Here is a 20398-nt window from a genome sequence, read left to right on the forward strand (position 1 = left end):
AACTGACCTGAATGCACATTTTCTGTAAGGCTGCACAATCTTGACTATGTACTATCAAAATGAGATTATTAAGTTTTAACAGTAGAAATGCTGTAATTCTCTTTAAAAGCAAAGTAACTGTAAGAATTCAGTTGCCTTCCAGCACAGTCATACATCTGTCTACAACAGCTTGTTTCTCATCCTCTGTTAGTGGTAGAAATTGACTGTATATTTTTCTACAAATATTTGCTGCTTTGCAAAGAAACTCTTAAGTTTTTATTCAGAATTCAGTTGGCAAAAATGTCCCTTACGAAAAACTCACTTTATTTAACACTTACCCATCATCGGTTTTCTGTTGAACCTCAAGAACAAGATCAGAAATGCAGAGTTCATCCTCACCACAATCCATAACAAAAGGGATCTACAGGAAAGGGAAGAAATATTTTCCTGTATTTCTTTAGTTTCAATTTACAATTTGAGGACCAGACCGACTATATCTAATTTAACTTCAACACCTCAGAAATAGCTTAGTTGTATTATCCCCACTTTATAGATGGTCCAGTGAGACCTATAGACACTAAGCAGCTTTTGTAAAGTCATACAACGTAAAACTGGGAAATGAACCCATGCCTTCTGTCGTCACTACAATGCCTTAACCATAAGACTATCCTTCATCTCTACATACTCTGTTGGTGACAACAGGAGCTGTGTTGGGGGGGCACCGTGTGCTTTCATACAGTAACATCCTATACTTACACTGTAGGCCACAGTGGCAGGTGAATATATATCAAGGACAGGACTGGAGCCAGGATTCTTGAGGCTAATATCAATGCGCAGACTAAGGGAGTTTACAGCATCAGAAGGCTCCTACAACACACATATATATTCATTGACAATTGGCTGTTCAGCAGATCATTTAAAACAGTATACCGTATTTTCCATTAAAATATTTAACCTCTTGTAAACAACAGAGACTAGCACAAAGCATTTCTTCTCTTCTTCTAAAATTGCAGCATTGCCTCTTTTTAACCTTTCGTTTTTTCTTGTGTTGGTCTGCTAAGCAGTATTACAGCAGAATCTACCAGTGTCAGCATTTCCATTATAATACCTAAGGATTTGTAGAGGCTGTAATTGTTTCTGTGACTCTGATGCCTGGAAAGTCCCTGCTGTTGCAGAGGCTGCTTGCTATTCAGAAGATGAAGTTACCCCTTGGAAGCAGTCACATGAAACCTGTTAAATTCTTTCCTGGCTGTGTAAGTCCGGCCCTTTCCCAAGCATGGATTCACTGACTCTATCCCATTTTGCCTGACTACCATATATGGCAAATGGACCCTTACAAATGATATCAGGGGAAGAACTAAACATGTGGAGTATGTCTCCCCACCATCACCCCTGCCTGATTTCCTAGTAGTGAATGGGTTCTTCCCAGATCAGTGACAAACTGATTAAAAAACTCTCTCGTCCCAATCCCTGTCTATGGCTGACAGCTTTGAAATGAGGCTGAACCAAGAGGAGTTGATGGATGTGACCCAAAACATTTGCCCTAGCGGCGACTAGATGTATGAGGAAATGGAAGAAATCCCCAAAGTTAACTACCTGTAAATAGATTGGTTCGGGTACTTTTTAAATTCTTTACTGAAGGCAGGAATAAAAGAACCAGTTCCCTGACACAGTCTCATCATCGTTCATGGAATCAAGCAAGGGGTTTACTGCAGCTTTAGGAATCTGGGTTGTTTTCATTGTTATAAAGGAGGGCGGTTGGGTTTTTTATGTCTGTATACCAGGTTGACTCACTTCCTGAAAAGACCAGCCTATTCTGCAGCCCCTTATGCAGCCCTCTACACTAGAAGACGGTCTAAGCTGTTTACCTAGGTTTTTTTTTTAAATAAAAAAAAACTTTTGCCATTTATATCCTTGTACAGCCAGCTCTGGAATGGTCACTCTGTGGTGTGAAATCCTGACCCCACTGGAATCATGGGCTTTATGCAGAAATTACTGGATGATGGTCTTTGGCCTATTTGAAGGAGATCGGACTAAATGATCATAATTGTCTATTCCTGCCTTAATATCTACGAATGTGAGTTTTGCCATGATTTGATTTGAATAGGACATATATTTTTAAGATGTCTGAGGTGTCTGAGATTTGGTTAGATATTATGTTATTGACTATCTCAAATAAAATTCTGATTTTCGGATGTAAAAGTCACCCATTTCTTTCTTACATGACTTAAGACACATGAGGGTGTTTGAGACTGCTTACCTGTACATTAAAGATGTGCTCAACACAGGTCTCTGCAGAACTTACAACAATATTTTTCTGTATATATCTCTCATTGTTTTCTTTGAATAATCCTCTAGAAGTCACTCTAGATGAGTGGAGATCAGCATCCAGTGTTGCATTGTATCTAAGATCTACAAAATGGAACAAATTTTGGTGGAGTCCGAATTTCAGTGCAACTCCCATCAGAATCAGGCTTCAGTATTATAGAATGACTGGTTTTGCCATAAAACCCAAGAATATTTTACTGCTTCTTTAGCTTGCTAAACATGAAACCTTCTAAAAAATGGTAAACAATCCAATATCTACTGAGGCTGTGAGAGTCTGTAACCTGGGAAAGAGGTCATTCTGCAAGGCCAAGAATATGCCAAATACGGATGCCTTGCAATCATATCGCAGAACTCTAAATGTACCAGTCTATAAAGCATTCTACATCTAGTCATCCATCAAACTGCATTTTCAGCTTTAATTTTTTTTTAATTTTACTATGAGTGCTTACTATGGAAATTCATTGTTATTTTGTTGCTCACAAATTGTAAGCACTGAAAAGGTACTATATTCAGTAGAGAAGTGGTCAAACTTATTTTGCAAATTATTTGGTGTAAAGATAATTGATCAGGTAAGGTTGGACAATATTGTATCATAAGTCCTTAAAGGACACTCGTAATATTTTTCTATTTCCCTGACTTCCTAAAAATGGTGATGGACAAGCCTAGTGAAAGACCCAAGATTCAGCTTTAAATTAATTTTTTTTAAATCATGTAGTTTGGGTTGTCCTGTCTAATTCTCTTCTATTATCCAAAAAGAGCTCCTCTCTGCTCGCATCAGAGGTAGCAGCATGAGTGATTTTGCAGTGGAAGATATCTTTTTTTGTTGAAGAGAGAAGATATGGTCACTGCTGCAGCTTCAAACAGCAGCCTGGAAACAAGCTCTGTACCCCTGACATCTTCTTAAGTTACTCCTTTCCTCCTCCAAAGTGATCAAAGCTGATGACAGGCCTGGAGTGCAGCTGAAGGACAACTAGAGAGCAAAATGCAATGAAACTAGGCTCTGAGTTCCCCTGCCTTTACTCCTCTCTCCCTGATGGCACTTCAGAGTGCTAACAGGATAGGTGAGAAGTCTGCACTCTTTTCAATATAACTTGTCTCTCACTTTCCAAAGATGGTAGGTCAGTGATGACAGCAATGCTTTAAAATAAAACAAAAAAGCAATTTTTCAGCCACTATTAAAATCTACAGTGATTTCTTCTTTTACAGGTTGGTAATCCAATATTAGTTTTTAATTTTCCCCAGTATATTAGAATTGCAACACTTTCAACATAATTCACATAAGCAATACATTAGGTATTCTTACCCACTTGGTTATTTCTATTAGCAGGTCTAAACTTGGCACTGAACACATTTTGACAGCTATCTCAGTGTTCTTATTCAGCAGACTGATTTTCTCAGGTACAAATGATGCTCTTATGGACACATTTGCAATGCTTTGTGACCTGAAACAAAAAGAGATGGTACCTGTGATTTCAAGGACCCAGGGTAAATCAGAACTTAGTTTTGGGATAGGCCTATCTGTGACTACAATGTTTTTTATAATGGTCCCCACTGTAAAATTTCATGTAATACCAGCCTGGTACAGTTATCTTTCTTTGATGAAATGGTTCTTTTCAATAGCTAATATTTTTTTTCAAATCTCTCTTATGTTGTGACATTAACTGATACAGTACAATGGGAGATTTATGATAAGTTAATATTAATATTCTTAATATTTTAAATAATTGTTCATAAGACAGAATCAAGTTCTTGTATTTTTCCGTAAGGAAAACTGCTATTGTTCTTTTAGGAAAAAGTCATTGACCTTAATGGTGGAGCAGAGCAGTTACATTTCTTCTTAATTAGCTTGTGTGAAAAAAAAATGTAACTGTCATTAAGTAGTCAAGATTCCAAAGAATTGTTTTGAAGAACTAAAAATATATTGCAAAACCAATCCAAGATGATGTTAACAACTGATTTTCCTGTTTGCATTTTACATTTACATATATACTTTAATGAGCTTCACTTTTTGTCAAGTTAGATCAAATTCTAGAGTAAAGAACAGATATTAATACCTTTTATTGATCAAACTAAAACAAATTTAAGTATCAAACAGCTTTCTAATGTATATATGGAGTGCCTGATGACATCAACCAAAAGTTTCACTGTGGATAAAATGTACTAGATGGCTATTGTTTTTTAATTTGATTTTATGAAGCAAGAAGTGGCAATTTATTAATATTTTTAATTCTGTTACCAGTGCAAACTCATACTTCATTAAGTGTCTCTATAATATCCTTGAGGACGCCTGGTGAAGACATGGATAACCAAGGAGTGAAGCTATTTATCAAGCTGTGTTTCAACTTAGCACCATGCAATGTGCTGCACACAATGGGTATGTCTACACAGCAAAGAAAACCTTGGGGCTGGCCCGTACCAGCCAACTCTACACAGCAACTGTCAGCCAGCTTGGGTTTGGGCTGTGGGGCTGTTTCATTGCTGTGTAGACTTCTGGGCTCAGACTGGACCCCAAGCTCTGGGACCCTCCCACCTCGCGGGGTCCTGCAAGTCCATACTCCAGCCCAATTCCGGAAGTCTACACAGCAATGAAACAGACCCACAGCCCAAGTCCTGTGAGCCCGAGTTATAATATAATTAATAATATAATATTATATAATATAACTATAATTATATTATAACTCGGGCTCACAGGACTTGGGCTGTGGGTCTGTTTCATTGCTGTGTAGACTTCCGGACTTGGGCTGGAGTATGGACTTCTAGGACCTCGCGAGGTGGGAGTTTCCCAGAGCTTGTGCTCCAGTCTGAGCCCAGAAGTCTACACAGCAATGAAACAGCCCCACAGCCCAAACCTGAGTTGGCTGACAGTTGCTGTGTAGAGTACCCAGTATTGCTTTGGGAAGCACTTGTGAAATTGTTCTTGTTTGTATGTGATGAAACTTGTAAACTAATCTCGTCAGGTATGCATTGTCCACAGGACAGAAAAGAATAATTTTGTCAGAAGTAGGTGCCAATTTTATTTCACTGCTCTATTTGCTTACTCTATAGAACAGCTCTTCCAAATAGGTCAGTCCATTATTCGTTACTGGCAATTGAAAACAGTGTAGTTCAACACTATTTTTCAACTAGCTACTCTATTAGCAGAATCATGAGAAAACAACTGTGTTAGTCCCATACACATGCCATGAGTGGAGGTGGGTTGGAGGTTGGGGAATGTTTTGCCATTCCATTAAACAAATATACTACTTATATCCAAAATATTAAAACACTGTCTGGTCAAAATAATTGACTAACCAGAGTTGAACCACATTTCCATCAGCACCAACAGATACATCAGTAATGCCGTCACCATTAAGTCTTTATGGCCATCTACTGATCTTCCCAAAGTACTGGAGTAGTTGTCTGAAAGCAGAATTTGATCCTAAAATTTTCTAGAAAGAGAGAGCTTGATTACAGACAAACAGCAGCATAAGCATTTGATTTTCACAGTTATTCTATTAGGATCAACATATTTGTTTAGACAAACTCTTTTGTGGCTGGTCTCTCAATTATTTGTAAGGGTTATTTTTTCTGAGACAGCAAATAATATATATTTTTTTAAATCTTGGAAGTAAATTGACCAAGCAGACAGATTGCTGCATGCCAACTAGTCGTTATTGAAAAGCTTTATTTCCATCTCACATGAAGCAATTCTCAAGGATTGGAAAATTTAACAAAATCTTCTAACAAACCTTTTTTGCATCAGGAGACTTCTCATGAGAGAAACATGTTACAGTATTATTATTTCAATCTATGGGATTTGGGTATCTAATTCCCCTTTGTGCCTTTGAAAGTCTCATCCTTAAATACTATACTTATAAAGCTTGCACATTTGGAATTAACCCAATATTTTTTGGTGTGCACCAACTCTACAAGGCTAAATAATGGGCTGCTTAAAACCTTTTCTGGAAATGAATCAACTTGGTGTACAGGATTAAAAATGTAACTATAGATTCAGTGGGCTAGGCTTCCTTCCAACAAATGTTCACGTCACCTATCTCTGTACCCTTAGCTATCAGCTGCACAGGTGTTATCCTGGGAGTATTTAGGGCTGGCATACGTTGGAAGAAAAGGAAGTGATTCTCAAAACAGCCAATAAGAGCCTACAGAATATGACACAGTATTTAAAGGGGATAGAATACCAGCTAACAAAAACTCTTTATTATGTCAAATCCTTCATTTTGAATCTAGCTGAATTTTTGTATCACATCACAAGCCTTTGAATACAGTATTATGTAACAAATTTATTTACCTGTGAATATTTGGTACGTATAGTCCTTAGATTGCCATTGTAAATGTAGACAGCTCCAGAGTTCTGATTTTCTAAAGGTGCTCCTATTATCACATCATTAAACCCATCCAAATCAATATCTGAAAGGGTAGCCATGGCAGATCCAAATCGAGCATTTTCTAACCCTTGCGGACCTTCTAAGAGTTTTTGTTGATCCAAAATTCCCTTTTAAGAATACAAGAAAGAACAAAACTACTGTGTCAGTATACTAAAGGGAAAAAATATCTATATTATTCTTTTCCAATGTGCATTTCTTTGGACTTGCCAGCACTGAACTGTATGTGCCATCATGTTACCTATTCACTTAGCTTTGTAAGATCCTTCAGTCTTAGCAAATGTTACAGGAGAAAAATTAAAGCATGCAAAGAGAAGCATTAATTGCACATGTAAATGCATTTCTGAGTCTTTACAATCTTCAGTTTCCTCATCTGATTGTTCTAAATGTTCCATAATTTTTCAAATATCCATTGATAAATTTTTAATGGAGAGAGTAATTAACCATTGGAACAATTTACCAAGGGTCACGGTGGATTCTCCATCACTGACTAATTTTAAATCAAGATTGGATGTTTCTCTTGGATATGCTCCAGGAATTATTTTTGGAAAATTCTGTGGCCTGTGTTGTACTGGAATGTCAGACTAGATGATCACAATATTGTCCTTCTGGCCTTGGGATCCATAAATGAATTGTCCAGCTTTGGATTAGCAATTTTTACGCATAGAGAATGGAAATTCTTGTAACTGGACATAATTCTTTGAAACAGAAATGGAATTTCCTACTAGCTAATGCAAAACCCATTTGTGGAAACACTAGTATTCCTGACCTTCCTATTGCCAACTGAAGAAAAAGTGTTGAAAAATGGTCTATGTGGTAATATTGCATTATCTATCTTAAAAAATATCATCAGAACAAAATATCTTTGTGTTTGCCATGTATTCTCATTGTTTTGTACACAAATACACTATGCTAGTCAGACTGTTTATCCACAATGGCTAGAACTTAATTCCTGTAGCACAGGCAAATGACATAATTCCATGCTATTTTAAAATCACTTCCGCATCACTCTGAAAATAATATTTTAAATAATTTTAAGTTAATCATTTAACAAAGACTAAAAATATCATAGTTTCCCAATCGTTTTCTATTTGAAAATGTGAAAAATCCATCTACTAAATGTCTGGGTTTTGTTTTATTCGGTTTTTTTTTTTTTTGCCTATTATCAAAGTGAACTGTTGTATCAGCTCTCCTCAGCCTTTGTCCTGCTTAATAGCCTGGGGGAAAATGCTATTGACAGAAGCAGAATTAGAACTCTGAGCAGGTTGAGTTCTTTTCTGCCACTCCTTCTCTCCACATTGATTGGCTCAGTGTATGTGAGTTCCCACTCCCCAGCACCTCCCATGTTCTTGAAACGGCATTTGTTTCTCAGGCTCCCCACCAGGTGTCAGCACCTGATTAAAAACAAAACAAAAACAAAATAGAAATGTGGAGAGTTTCAGAGTAGATAGGGATTGATTCCTCCACCTAGTAATATAGGAAACAGCTTTGCAATCCTTAATTCCTACTCAAAGGCTTTGATGTAAGGGCTGCTGATTATGGCCCATAAGTATCAAATGCACTAGTTTTACATCAGTAGTTCTAACTAGAACTGATAGAATAGTAACACTCTCCACCCTTCTCTGTGTTTTCTATGCTGCATGAAGTCATACTGAATGTCTAGCATGAATATTCAGGTGTCCACCATTTAGTCATAAGACCGTCCACAAACGCCAAGCATTTCAGGAATTTTACTACAAACATGTATTCATCTGAAAATATCTACCAGATGTTTGTTGATCTCCCGTTTTAAAAAATTCAGTCAGTCAATCAGGAGGCAGAAACATATATGTAGCCTAGGTGACAAATCTGACAACAATGGACTCTGCTTCTTTTCAGCAGTACTTCTGTCCAGGAAACCAACAGCAAGAACTTGGTGCTAGAATTGAGACTATCATGGGTCTATCATGAATGCGGATGTCACATCTCACTGCTAGCAACATGTCCAGAAGATGAACCTAAGTCCTTAGTCCTCCTCCCCACCCACGCACTCTTTTTTTTACCTTTATGATGGAAAACATATAAACTCTTCCCTCTTCTTTCTTTAGCTCATTCATGAACATTGGTGCAGCTACTAGCAGCACATCTGTAACTGAATCTCTGTTAACATCCACTGCACACATCACACTGCCAAAGTAGGAGCCAATCTGGAATTGATAACATGAGTAATTTATTTGTCTTTTTAAACTTACATTGTTTCTGCACCTCGTCCTGCAAACACTTGCATGTGTATGAGAACAGTGCAACTGAATTAAATGGGACCACTCACAAGAAAAGCTACTTGTGTAACATGCCTACATGTTAGAACATTCAGCCACTTACTGAGTATCCATTATTACCTCACCCACCTTGTTTCTCTCATTATTTTTGGACAGCATCATACTGTTGCTGCTATGGCACTAACATATAGTGTAATGCAACTATAATGGAGAAAAGAGTGCTGTGCAATTTATTTCTTTTTTATGTTAAAATGTGCACATGAAATAGCCCAACCCGTGATTTACTTTTATATTTGTCTGCTTTCATAACATAAACATTCAAACTTTCAGCATCATGACAAGGCTTTCACAATGGAGAAAAAGGAATATCATGAACCTGCAAATCAATCTTGCAGTACCATCTCTCCTCCAGAAGACCTCACATGAAGAGTGGATGGATGTCCATGGAGTCTCCCCAACTAGAGGTATTTACATAGAGGGCCTGATAATGTTTTTTCCCATACCTAATTGCCATGATTCTATGAGAGTTAATCCACCTCCACTCTCTCTATGAAAGTCACAGAAAATCTCAATTCACTGCAAGAGTGTAGCTACAGGGGAATGGACAGATATGATGCTAAATATTTTGCAAGAAAAAAATCATTTTAGAAAGACATATATTATCGCTGCCAACAATGAATAACCAGTTACAGTGCCGCATCAGTAAAAATAGATATCTACAAAACTTATGTCCATGAATAAATGATTGTACTTGCCTGATCCCCTCTCTGGGACTGAACAACTGTGACTCTGCCATGGCTGTCAATGTCATAAATCACTACTCTGCCAGTGTAGTTTGATCTTGGTGCACCAGCAACAAAATAGACTGTGTTCTGGGTTGAGATAATAGCAACAGAATAACCTAGAAAAGAAGTCAACATAACAGTTGTGAGATATTATCTAGTAAAGGAGGCAGAGTTACAGGTTGCCTACTAAGGTTATAAGCAAGGGCATGAATTAGCTATTAATACAATACAATAGCTATTCTGCACAAGCTCTCTGTGCAAACATTCTCATTCTGCACTTCCAAAGTGGTTTAAGTTAAAATACATAAAGGCCCTCATTGTAAAATAAGGCCAGGTCTACACTACAAACTTACATCAATATCACTATGTTGCTCAGGGATGTGAAAAATCCATAGCCTTGAGCAACAGTTATACTGGGGTAGACAGTATTATGTCGACAGCAGGACTTCTGTTGACATAGCTACCATGCCTAGTGCAGGTGGATTAACTACACTGATGGGAGAAGCTCTGTTGTTGGCATAGTAGCATCTTCACTGAAGCCCTACAGAGGCACAGCTGCACTGCAGCATTTTAAGTGTAGACTTGCCCTAAGAGTGTCTATATGTGGAGCTAGTACAGAACAGCTATTTCACAATAGCTATTCTGGACTATTTCCCTGCATACACAAGTCCTTAGTTACCCATCAGAAGAACAGAAGATGACATGACATGGTGTCCCAGCGGCAAAACACTGTACGGTCAGGTCAGAGGTTCAAGTTTGGAAGCTATATTGTCACTCATCACCTAGCTCACTTACACTTGCATTTATTTGTTAAGGAGATATGGTTTTCAGGGAGGAGAGTGAAATGTAAGTCCTCCTGACCAATTTGGAGGGCAACACTGGCTTATAGAGCAAGAAGCAGACAACAAAAATGTCAGCTGAATGCAAATGAGAGTTAGGAAAAAAGGTGGAAATGGTGGCCCTGGAATGAAGGAGGGAGTAGGAACTAGAGGCCTTTCTTCAAATTGGGCCATGTCTGGGAAGGAAATCCACTGATTATGATGGGCTCAATGCACTCTCCCACAAGACCACTAATCCCAGTTAATGAACACACTAAAAAGCTTGACTGTACATGGTAGGACATATTAACAGCCCATCAATCATAGGTTTCAGATTGATTGACTTTTTCTAAAAATTTGTAATCCTCTCCACCAGTATTATAACTTAAGCTGCTCTGCAGGAAATATCTCAATGCTAGGAAGCATTTTAAGTATGTATTATATCTGTAAACCAGTTTTACTACATAATTTGTATTTCTATTGTATTACTACACTAAATTTACATTAACAGAAGAGAACAAAAACATTTTGCTGTAAGGTTTAGGCTTACACTGAAGAGCAATTTAACAATAAAACTTGGAAAAGTTTTACCAGGCAAATGTAAACTTTTATTCTAAGAAGAGTCATTTTGGTGTTTAATAGCATTGATAAAGTGCCAAGGGATCAACCAAAGACTGCCATACAGAAATCCCTCATTAGGATGGAAAAACAAGTCTATCAAAAATGAATGGTGAAAGCCTAAACAAAAATGGTGGTTTCCCGTATATTACAAGATATCTAACACTCCTGGCTCTCACTGTTCCAAAGTACATATTGTATCATTGTGGGGAATATAACAGGTCACCAAGGTATAAAGGTTGCTGATTTTGGCTGAGAACAGAAATGTATGTCAGAAAACTAATAACAGATATAAATAAAATGTCAGTAACATCGCTGCAGTTTAATAAAGAACATAAATCAAACTGGAAAAGGCCACTGAAGGAATGAACATGGATGAGTTGCTGACAACTAAATAAGCTTCTGACCTAAGGTCAAATAGGAAGTATACATGCAAACAAAAATCAGGGATATAAACAGACCCCTGATTATAAACTAAGTAGCCTTTTTCAATCCCTGTAATTTTTCACATTCTTGTAATGTACGTGTCCCAAGAATTTTTCATCTCATGTCATTAACATTTCACTTAACATTCATTCAGAGTTTTAAAAATAATTAAAATGTTTCATTCAGTTTCAGTGAATCAATTGACCATTAAATGAAATCCATTTATGAACAGAATCTCCCTTTCCTCTCAAATCAGTTCTTAAAACAGGAGACTGCTGGAAGGTAATTTGCCATTGTTGCCTGTCTTTGATTAACTTTAGATATGCTATATAACAAATGTTACAGCCGCTTACCTAAATACGAGCTATGGTTTCTGTCTTGTAGAATTTTTTCAAATGCTTGATTAGGGAATGTAGTCACTTGGTTTGAGGTCTCCTGGACTACAGTCCCACTCCAATCATAAGCCCCAACAGCACCTAACATCAGAACATCCTTAAAAAAATCAAATCATAATTTTAGAGCTACCTACTCTTTCACAGTACAAGGGAAGCAGAAGTTACAGTTTATGTATGGTGTAATCCATTTAAATTAATTATGTTTAGATACTCTGAACCCTCAGAGGTGAGTAAAATGACATAGTTATAACCTCCCTGTAATCCCAATCCTGACTCCTATATACACAATAGCTTCAATCACTGGAAACAACAGTTGGAGGCAGAAAAACATTTACAACATTTTGCCATGCAGATAGACTCCTAAGAGAAGTGTGGGCTTTCCTCTTCTTCCCAAAGGTCTTTTAAAATGTAATACCAATTAAGATAGTTTATAAATAAACTGTTTATATATGGTAATTACTTGCCAAAACCCCCACCAATTGGAATACAGTAGAACCTCAGAGTTACAAACTCCTTGGGAATGGAGGTTGTTTGTAACTCTGAAATGTTCTGTAGCTCTGAACATGATGTTATGGTTGTTCCTTCAAAAGTTTACAACTGAACATTACTTTATACAGCTTTGAAACTTTACTAAGAAAAACGCTTTTTGAGGTATCCTTAAACATGTTTAATATGAAAAACATAGTTTAAAAATGTGTTTATGTTAAAGGTGACAAAAACATTCTTAACTTTGAAAATACTACACACACGTTCTTCATATTTGAATTGTTACTTACATCTCCGTGAATGTTAACGAACAAGCTAGTTTTGAAATATTTAGTTTCAATTTTCTGAGTTATTCAAGCACAAGACATCAAATTAGAACAGGAGATTGTTCATGCTTGGTGAACTCAAATGGCTGAACTGATTTTGACCAAACTTAAAGTAATAATGATAAAAAAAAGTCCAACCCAATTTGCATAATTTGTTTCAGAAAATTATAAGCAGCTGAAAAATAAAAAGAGGAAGGCTTAGAATAGAAGCCATTACTCAACATTAATGCTATAATAAAAAGTATTATTTTACTTTTCATCATGGTATATTTTCTCTCTCTCTTTCCTCTTCCAACCATGATGTAATTTAGCTTATGGTACTACAGATAAACCACTTGTGTTCCATTTTCCTGGTTTATATTAGAAGAAAATATAAATTAAATTTGATCTGTATATTGCATTGTTGCTTATTATTCTTATTTTGTTAAATTTATACATGAACTTATGTATATGTAATTAATCTACATATTTCATTTGAGACAGTTTTTATATCACACCAGCCTTATACACTAAATGATTAAATATACGTACCTTTTTTTGTGAGTAATATGCACTGAAGCCCACTTGTGACATTTCCATTTGGAAGGTATCACCTTGATCGGTACCTGGTGCAATAACCATTATTTTGAAAGTTATTCATGTATCATTAAAGACTGTTGAACATTATTGTTGCTACATACTGGGCCCAATCCTTCTGCCATTGAAGTCAGCTCAAGCATGACTGGAATAATTTGTCAAATAAATAATTTGCTCCCAAAAGTTCACCCAAAATATACACAACAGTTGTACAGTATGGAAATCTAATTGGTAAAAAGGTAATAATGTTTATCAAGATTTTAATAATGAATAGGTCACATCAGCATTTATCATACATTCATGCAAAGACAACCTGTAACCCCTTAATAAAAACACGGAGTAAATCCTCAGCTGGTGTAAACTGTCAACAACTCCTCAGCCCCAATGGATATATTACCTTCTATGCTAAATATGCGTTCTCCCAGTGTTCCTGCTTCTTCCAACAGTGCAGCCTCAGATGACACATTAAAAAAATACTTTTCTGTCGGAAGACTCGCAATTCCTTTGATTTCTTTAATTAAATTTTTAGTATCGAGTTCATTTCTGATTAAGTATCCCAAAACCTTGAAAAGAGAGAAAAAGAAACCTCAGTGTGGCTCCATTTCCCTCAGTATCACACAGAGAGAGATATTTTATACATGATAGGAAAATGAAATTAACGTGCACACTCCAGGCAAAGTCTGTAGTTTCCCCTGATCCTTCACACCCTTCCCATCATGGATTTTACATCAGCCTCCTGACATCTGTAGATAAGATGAACTGATGAGAATGCATAAGAAAAACGCAACATTTCTGCCATTTATAATAAATATTAAGGTCAATAAACTGAATTTGAATTCCCCTACTTTGCAATCGGTGCAGTCATTTCCACCCAGGCCAAAGGAGCACAAAGTGGGTGTCTAATGCTACAAAAGCAGAATGGTAAAATTCTCCAGTCCCTTCACACACGGTAAATGACTATCTAAGGTGTAGGGCAGAGGGAGGATCAAGCCCTGTATTCTGAATTCACTTTACTGAACAACTTATCAGCTTTGAAATATCTTGTATTTCATATATAACAGGAACTAAAAAGAATATCACAGAGGGTCGACTAATCCTACTATTTTCAGCTAACAAATATAAACATAAATAGATAAGAATTCTAATGAAGCCTGCTGATAATACAGTGGCTCCTAAACATGAACTCCCTCCCTGTCCCAGTCCTGCTGATATAATGATGCATGAATACATACTTTTAATTAAATCAGTCCCACCAAAATTACAGAATTAATTATAGTATTACTTACAGCTATGCCAAATCTGGTTATTTTGTCCTCATTGCATTTAGTTATCACTTCTTTCAAACTTGAGCCGTCATGGGATTCACCATCTGTCACAACGACCATGACTTTTGTGGCTGTGGGCCGTCCACCAGATTCAGAGGAAAAAGCATGACGTCTGTGATAAATAAAGCACTAGGCTTATTAAATGTGAATGTATATAATGTATGCCATTTTATATGCATATTTTAATGAATGCTTCCATCATTGACTAGAACAAAGTGTATCTGGAGTGTTTTTTTACTGTAACACATAGGGCCAGATTTTTAAACATATTTAGGTGCCGCTGTGCTACGCCTGAGCTGTGCTACGCCTAACTAACTGATTTCAGCTCTCATTTTTAAAGGGATCTAGATATTTAGGAGTCTAAATCCCTGAATAGACTGTCAATGAGATTTTGGTTCCTAAATGCCTACATCACTTTTGACAATCATATTTAGGTCCCTAAATCAGTTAGGTGTAGCACAACAGTGCCTAAATATGTTTAAAAATCTTGGCCAAAGTCCTTCATTAACAATAGTTTAGCACTTATTGCACTTTTTGTGATCAGAGATGTGAAAAATTTTATCTGAATAATCTTTAATCTGAATTTCCTGTGGAAATTTATGTTCTGATAAAAAAAAAAGTCCAAAAAAGTTTGGATCAGCTTTACTCTCAATACTCCTGTGAGGCAAAATAAAAATAAAAATCAGAGATTAGCTCCATTTTGCAGATACAGAGGGAAATGAAAACAAGGACGATCCCTGTGACACCGCTATAAATTTGGAACCTACTGTATTCAGAATCTGTCCCTAAACAAGTAGCCCACGGTCACTGAGTGTTCAGATCCCTATTAAAAGTGCAGTTCTATTCTGAAAAATGATTGTGTAAAAACAGTGCCTGCTTACTTAATACATCATTCCCCGTGTGTGTAATCAGAGTTATTTTACTGCCCAAAATAAGTTTTTGCTATTTTTTACTGCTGCTAAACACTACAAAGTCAAAAGTCCTATTGGAGAAAGGGTTTGATTCTCTGATGGTTTTCTCGCAATCAACCAAGGCCTTATCCTGTAAACATTTAAACATGTGCAGTCGCATTGAGTCAACGAGCAAACTTTGCCTCGTAAGTCATTTTGCATCTTTCTTAGGAACTAATCATGGAAGGTAGTGAGAACCTTCAAAGAGGTTCTTGAGCACTTTAATTCCCAAGGGCACCAGAGGCAGTACTAACCTCTCAAGAAGTGCTCAACACCTTCCAGGATCAGATCTTTAATTACAAAAGTAACATAACATTTATTGGTGCACTTTACCTTGCATAGTCAATTGCTTTGAAAGTATTAGTCAAGTCTCCTCCTCTTTGAAAGGTCTGTGACATTGCTTTAACAACATCATCTTTTGTTTCATAGGTATTCAAGTTGAACACTACCCTTGGATCATTACCATACTGAATTAAGCCCACCTAAACACCATCATCACACAAAAAAAAATAAATTGTCATGCATTCAAATCAATTACACAGAATTAAAATACCAAATTGTCAAACTGATACACAAGATCTAGAGAGGATTAAAATTCAGAATGATCTTGACAGACTGGAGATATGGTCTAAAATAAATAGGATGAAATTCAATAAGGACAAATACAAAGTGCTGCACTTGGGAAGGAATAATCAGTTTCACAGATACAAAATGGGAAATGACTGCCTAGGAAGGAGTACTGAGGAAAGGTGTCTGGGGGACTACAAACTAAATGTGAGTCAACAATGTAATACTGTTGCAAAATAGCAAACATCATTCTGGGATGTATTAGCAAGAGTGTTGTAAAGCAAAACCCGAGAAGTAATTCTTGCACTCTACTCAGCACTGATAAGGCTTCAACTAGAGTACTGAGTCCAGTTCTAAGCACCATGCTTTGGGAAAGATGTGGACAAACCGGAGGCAGTCCACAGGAGAGCAACAACAACTAAAGGTCTAGGAAACGTGACCTACAAGGAAAGATTGAAAAAACTTGGCTTGTTTAGTCTGGAGAAGAGAAGACTGAGAGGCAACATGATAACAGACTTCAAATATGTAAAAGGTCATTGATAAACAGTTCTTCTTAACCACTGAAGAGAGGACAAGAAGTAATGGGCTTAAATTACAGCAAAGGAGATTTAGGTTAGACTTCAGGAAAAACTTCACAGCTATCAGGGTAATTTAGCACTGGAAGAAATTGCCTAGGGAGGTTATGGAATCTCCAGTCATTAAAAGCATTTAAGAACAGGTTAGACCAAAAAAACCAAACCTGTCAGGGACAGTCTAGAGCAGTGGTTCTCAGACTTGTTTGATCATGCCCTTCCCTTCTTTGTATCTATAGTTGTTTATGCCCCCATCCCTTGCTACACAGGCCTGGTCTACACTACGCTGTTAAACTGATTTTAACAGCGTTAAATCGATTTAACGCTGCACCCGTCCACACTACACTGCTCTTTATATCGATTTAAAGGGCTCTTCAAATCCATTTCTGTACTCCTACAAAACGAGAGGAGTAACGCTAAAATCGATATTACTATATCGGATTAGGATTAGTGTGGACGCAAATCAATGTTATTGGCCTCATTATTTTACAGTAGCTACCCACAGTGCACCGCTCCAGAAATCAACGCTAGCCTCGGACCATGGACGCACACCACCGAATTAACGTGCCTAGTGAGGACATGCACAATCGACTTTATAATATCTGTTTTATAAAATCGGTTTAAGCTAATTCGAATTTATCCTGTAGTGTAGATGTAGCCACAAGTACATAACTGCCACCCAGCTCTGACGGCAGAGCAGAGAGCACCCAGCTCTGAGGGCAACTCTGCACCAGCAGCAGCATACAAGTAAGTGTTGCAATGTAAAAAGTGATATTTGTCAATCACTTTTCACAGCAGACTTAGTACCCCATTGCCACTCTTATTTCTGTGCTGCTGCTGTTGCTGCTGCTGCTGCCCTGGGGCTGACAGCTGGAACCCCCCCACCACCTCCAGGTGAGGGATTGGGAGAGGGGAGAGGAAAGAGAGCCTGAGCCCAAGGTGCCTCCGAGTGAGGAATTGGTTGGGGGGTAGGGGGAAGGAAGGGCCTGAGCCCAGGCAGCCTGCCAGTGAGGATCTGGGGATGGGAAGGGGATGAGAGGGAGAGCATGAGCCTGGGCTGTCTCCCAATGAAGATACTAAGTATCTGTTATATGGCTGAGTAAATACTGCCAAGGTTTTTGAATTTTCTAAACTTGGAGTGATTGAGCTTGCAATCTTAATATTATGCCAATACTAGTATTTTGCATTTAGTTTTCAGGTTTTAAGGAAATAAAAATTAAAAGAGAAAAAATCCTGAGACTATTAGCTTGAGCAACCTTGAAAATGGAATTTTAAAGTTCCTTGCCCCATTAGACTCACAAGTTCCATTCTACACAAGAATGTGTTTTGTATAGCTCAGAATCTTCAAGTGAAGTTCTTAGGTGCATAGCTGTTGGATGAAATTAGATGCACTTCTATTTAAGTTTGCTAGAACACTGTCTAAAAATAGGCAAAGAGTCCTGTGGCACATTATAGACTAATAGAAGTATTGGAGCATAGGACTCTGCTGCTTTTTACACATCCAGACTAACATGGTTACTCCTCTGATGTCTAAAAATAGGTGATTAGTTCTTTTGAAAAAATGGGGGGAAATCTTCCTCAAATTTAAAAATATAATTTTTCTCAAAATCACCACTTTCAGAGAGAAACAAGCACGGAAAATTCTGCACCAATGATGTAGATTTTGGAAAGCTATGATCATATGAAAAGTGGGCTTAAAATGGAAAAGGTTTTACAACTTTAGCCATACTGAGAGTAATAAAACTCTGGGGGAGGGGGAGGGGATAAAAGATGTGTTCTGCTCTCAATATATGCACATAGCTCAAATTTTAATGATTGTTACACATCATTATTAAATGGAGAACAGACCTTTAAGTATACTGGAAATAATCTAGATCTCTCGTTTGACACAAAAACTATGTACTGGAATAAATTCATCCAAATGGAATATTCCCTTTTGAAATGTTAGCTAGCTTTATGACAAAAGCCCTGATCCTGAAAGATGCTGAACTACTGCAAATCCCAGTGATTCTGATGGGCGCTGTAGATATTCAGGATCTCTCAGGATCAGACCAGGGGCTAGCTTTATGTTAGCAAACTTAATTTCCTTTAAGTTTGTCACACGTAGCTAATAAAACTCATTGCTACCTTCCTTCTGTTTCAAAAAATGTTTTTTGACTTACCTGAGTTTTCGTGGGGCCTATATCTAAGCCTTGGACAAATTTTGTCAAAAATGCACTCACTGCAGTCCAGGGATAAATGCTGTTTGACTCATCGCACACAACAACAACATCGATGAAGGAGGAGCAGTCTAAAACAGAAAAGATAGTGACTGATAAATGGACATTGAATGCATAAAATTTACTTATAACTCATGAGCCAAATCCAGATGTCCATATCTAGTCCATATGCAAGCAAACTTCCACTGATGTCACAGGAGGTTTGCCTGAATAAGAACAGAATAAAATCCCAGCCTAAGTCTGCTTACACCTGTGTTACACAGATGTAAATGCAACAAAAATCTGTGAAGTTACTACTAATTTTCACCAGTAAGTGAGATTAGAATCAAGCCTTGAGTGTGAACCTCAGGATCAGGCTCTTTTTAAACTGAATTTTAAAAAATTCAAATGTAATCACTTTAGGATTCCATTACATGACATCTCTCTTCATTTCAATGGATTTATTTATTACTGAATCTATTTTACACGCATTGCCTTACTTTGAAGAGCAGGTGAAAAGCTTCTTAAGATCTGGAAACTTGGACTGATTTCAGAACAGACTCCCGTTGCATAGTACTGACTTCCACACTGCTGGGCCCACAAGGGACCACAAGTCTTTAAAAAATAAAATGAGGAAAATATAAAAACAACATGTATCCTGTCATTTCACTCTTTTACATACCTTCATGAAAGTGGCACATTCATATCCAGCACAGGAGAGCAGTGGAATAGCTCACTCCCAGGTAGACACAATTTTGACCGAGACTAACCACGAGGTGGCACTGTTACCATGAGTTGTTTCTTACGTGCATGGCCAAAATGTTTTCTGTTGGCTCATGAGAGGTGTGTGTGTGTGTGTGTGTGTGTGTGTGTGTACACCATGAATAAAAATAAAGTTTAAAAAATAATGGATTTACTAATTTGAGAATTTTTTGTTCCAAAAAAATATATATATTTCAAAACTGTGGTTAAGACATTTATAACTTATTTGTTTCTCTGTACTAACTTCAGTCTTGATCATAAGAGGATTTTTGAAAAAATAAGTAGAGAAAGAAAAAGACACATGTGAAGACTGCATTTTTTAGAGACCCAAGGTGGGAGAGGTAATATCTTTTATTGGACAGAAGCTGAACATAAGAACAGCCATACTGGGTCAGGCCAAAGGCACATCTAGCCCAGTATCCTATCTTCCAAGAATGGCCAATGTCTGGTGCCCCAAAGGGAATGAACAGAACAGGTAATCATCAGCTGGTCCAGTAAAAGATATTACCTCACCAGCTTTGTCTCTCTAATATTCCAGGACCAACACGGCTATAACAATACTGCATAAGGCTATATTTTTTGTCATTTAGGGTCTTTAAATTTTTTTTCTGTTCCTTCCATGCATGGCAAGAGTTTAAAAGTTGAAG

At 37.3% G+C, this 20398-nt stretch overlaps 1 protein-coding gene across 1 annotated transcript in view; it reads right to left on the bottom strand.

Moving 5' to 3' along the window:
* Positions 1 to 20398, bottom strand: part of ITGA2 (integrin subunit alpha 2) — a 102970-nt gene that overhangs the window by 24040 nt on the left and 58532 nt on the right. Inside the window, 16 exon segments of the mRNA XM_030566138.1 lie at positions 318 to 400; positions 736 to 846; positions 2240 to 2391; positions 3611 to 3652; positions 3655 to 3749; positions 5599 to 5735; positions 6596 to 6799; positions 8732 to 8875; positions 9703 to 9848; positions 11948 to 12086; positions 13333 to 13406; positions 13775 to 13940; positions 14664 to 14814; positions 15986 to 16134; positions 18954 to 19081; positions 19490 to 19604. Coding sequence (XP_030421998.1) covers positions 318 to 400; positions 736 to 846; positions 2240 to 2391; positions 3611 to 3652; positions 3655 to 3749; positions 5599 to 5735; positions 6596 to 6799; positions 8732 to 8875; positions 9703 to 9848; positions 11948 to 12086; positions 13333 to 13406; positions 13775 to 13940; positions 14664 to 14814; positions 15986 to 16134; positions 18954 to 19081; positions 19490 to 19604 — 2036 coding nt within the window.

This window comes from Gopherus evgoodei, chromosome 6 (genome assembly GCF_007399415.2).
Source record: "Gopherus evgoodei ecotype Sinaloan lineage chromosome 6, rGopEvg1_v1.p, whole genome shotgun sequence".
Taxonomy (NCBI): domain Eukaryota; kingdom Metazoa; phylum Chordata; order Testudines; family Testudinidae; genus Gopherus; species Gopherus evgoodei.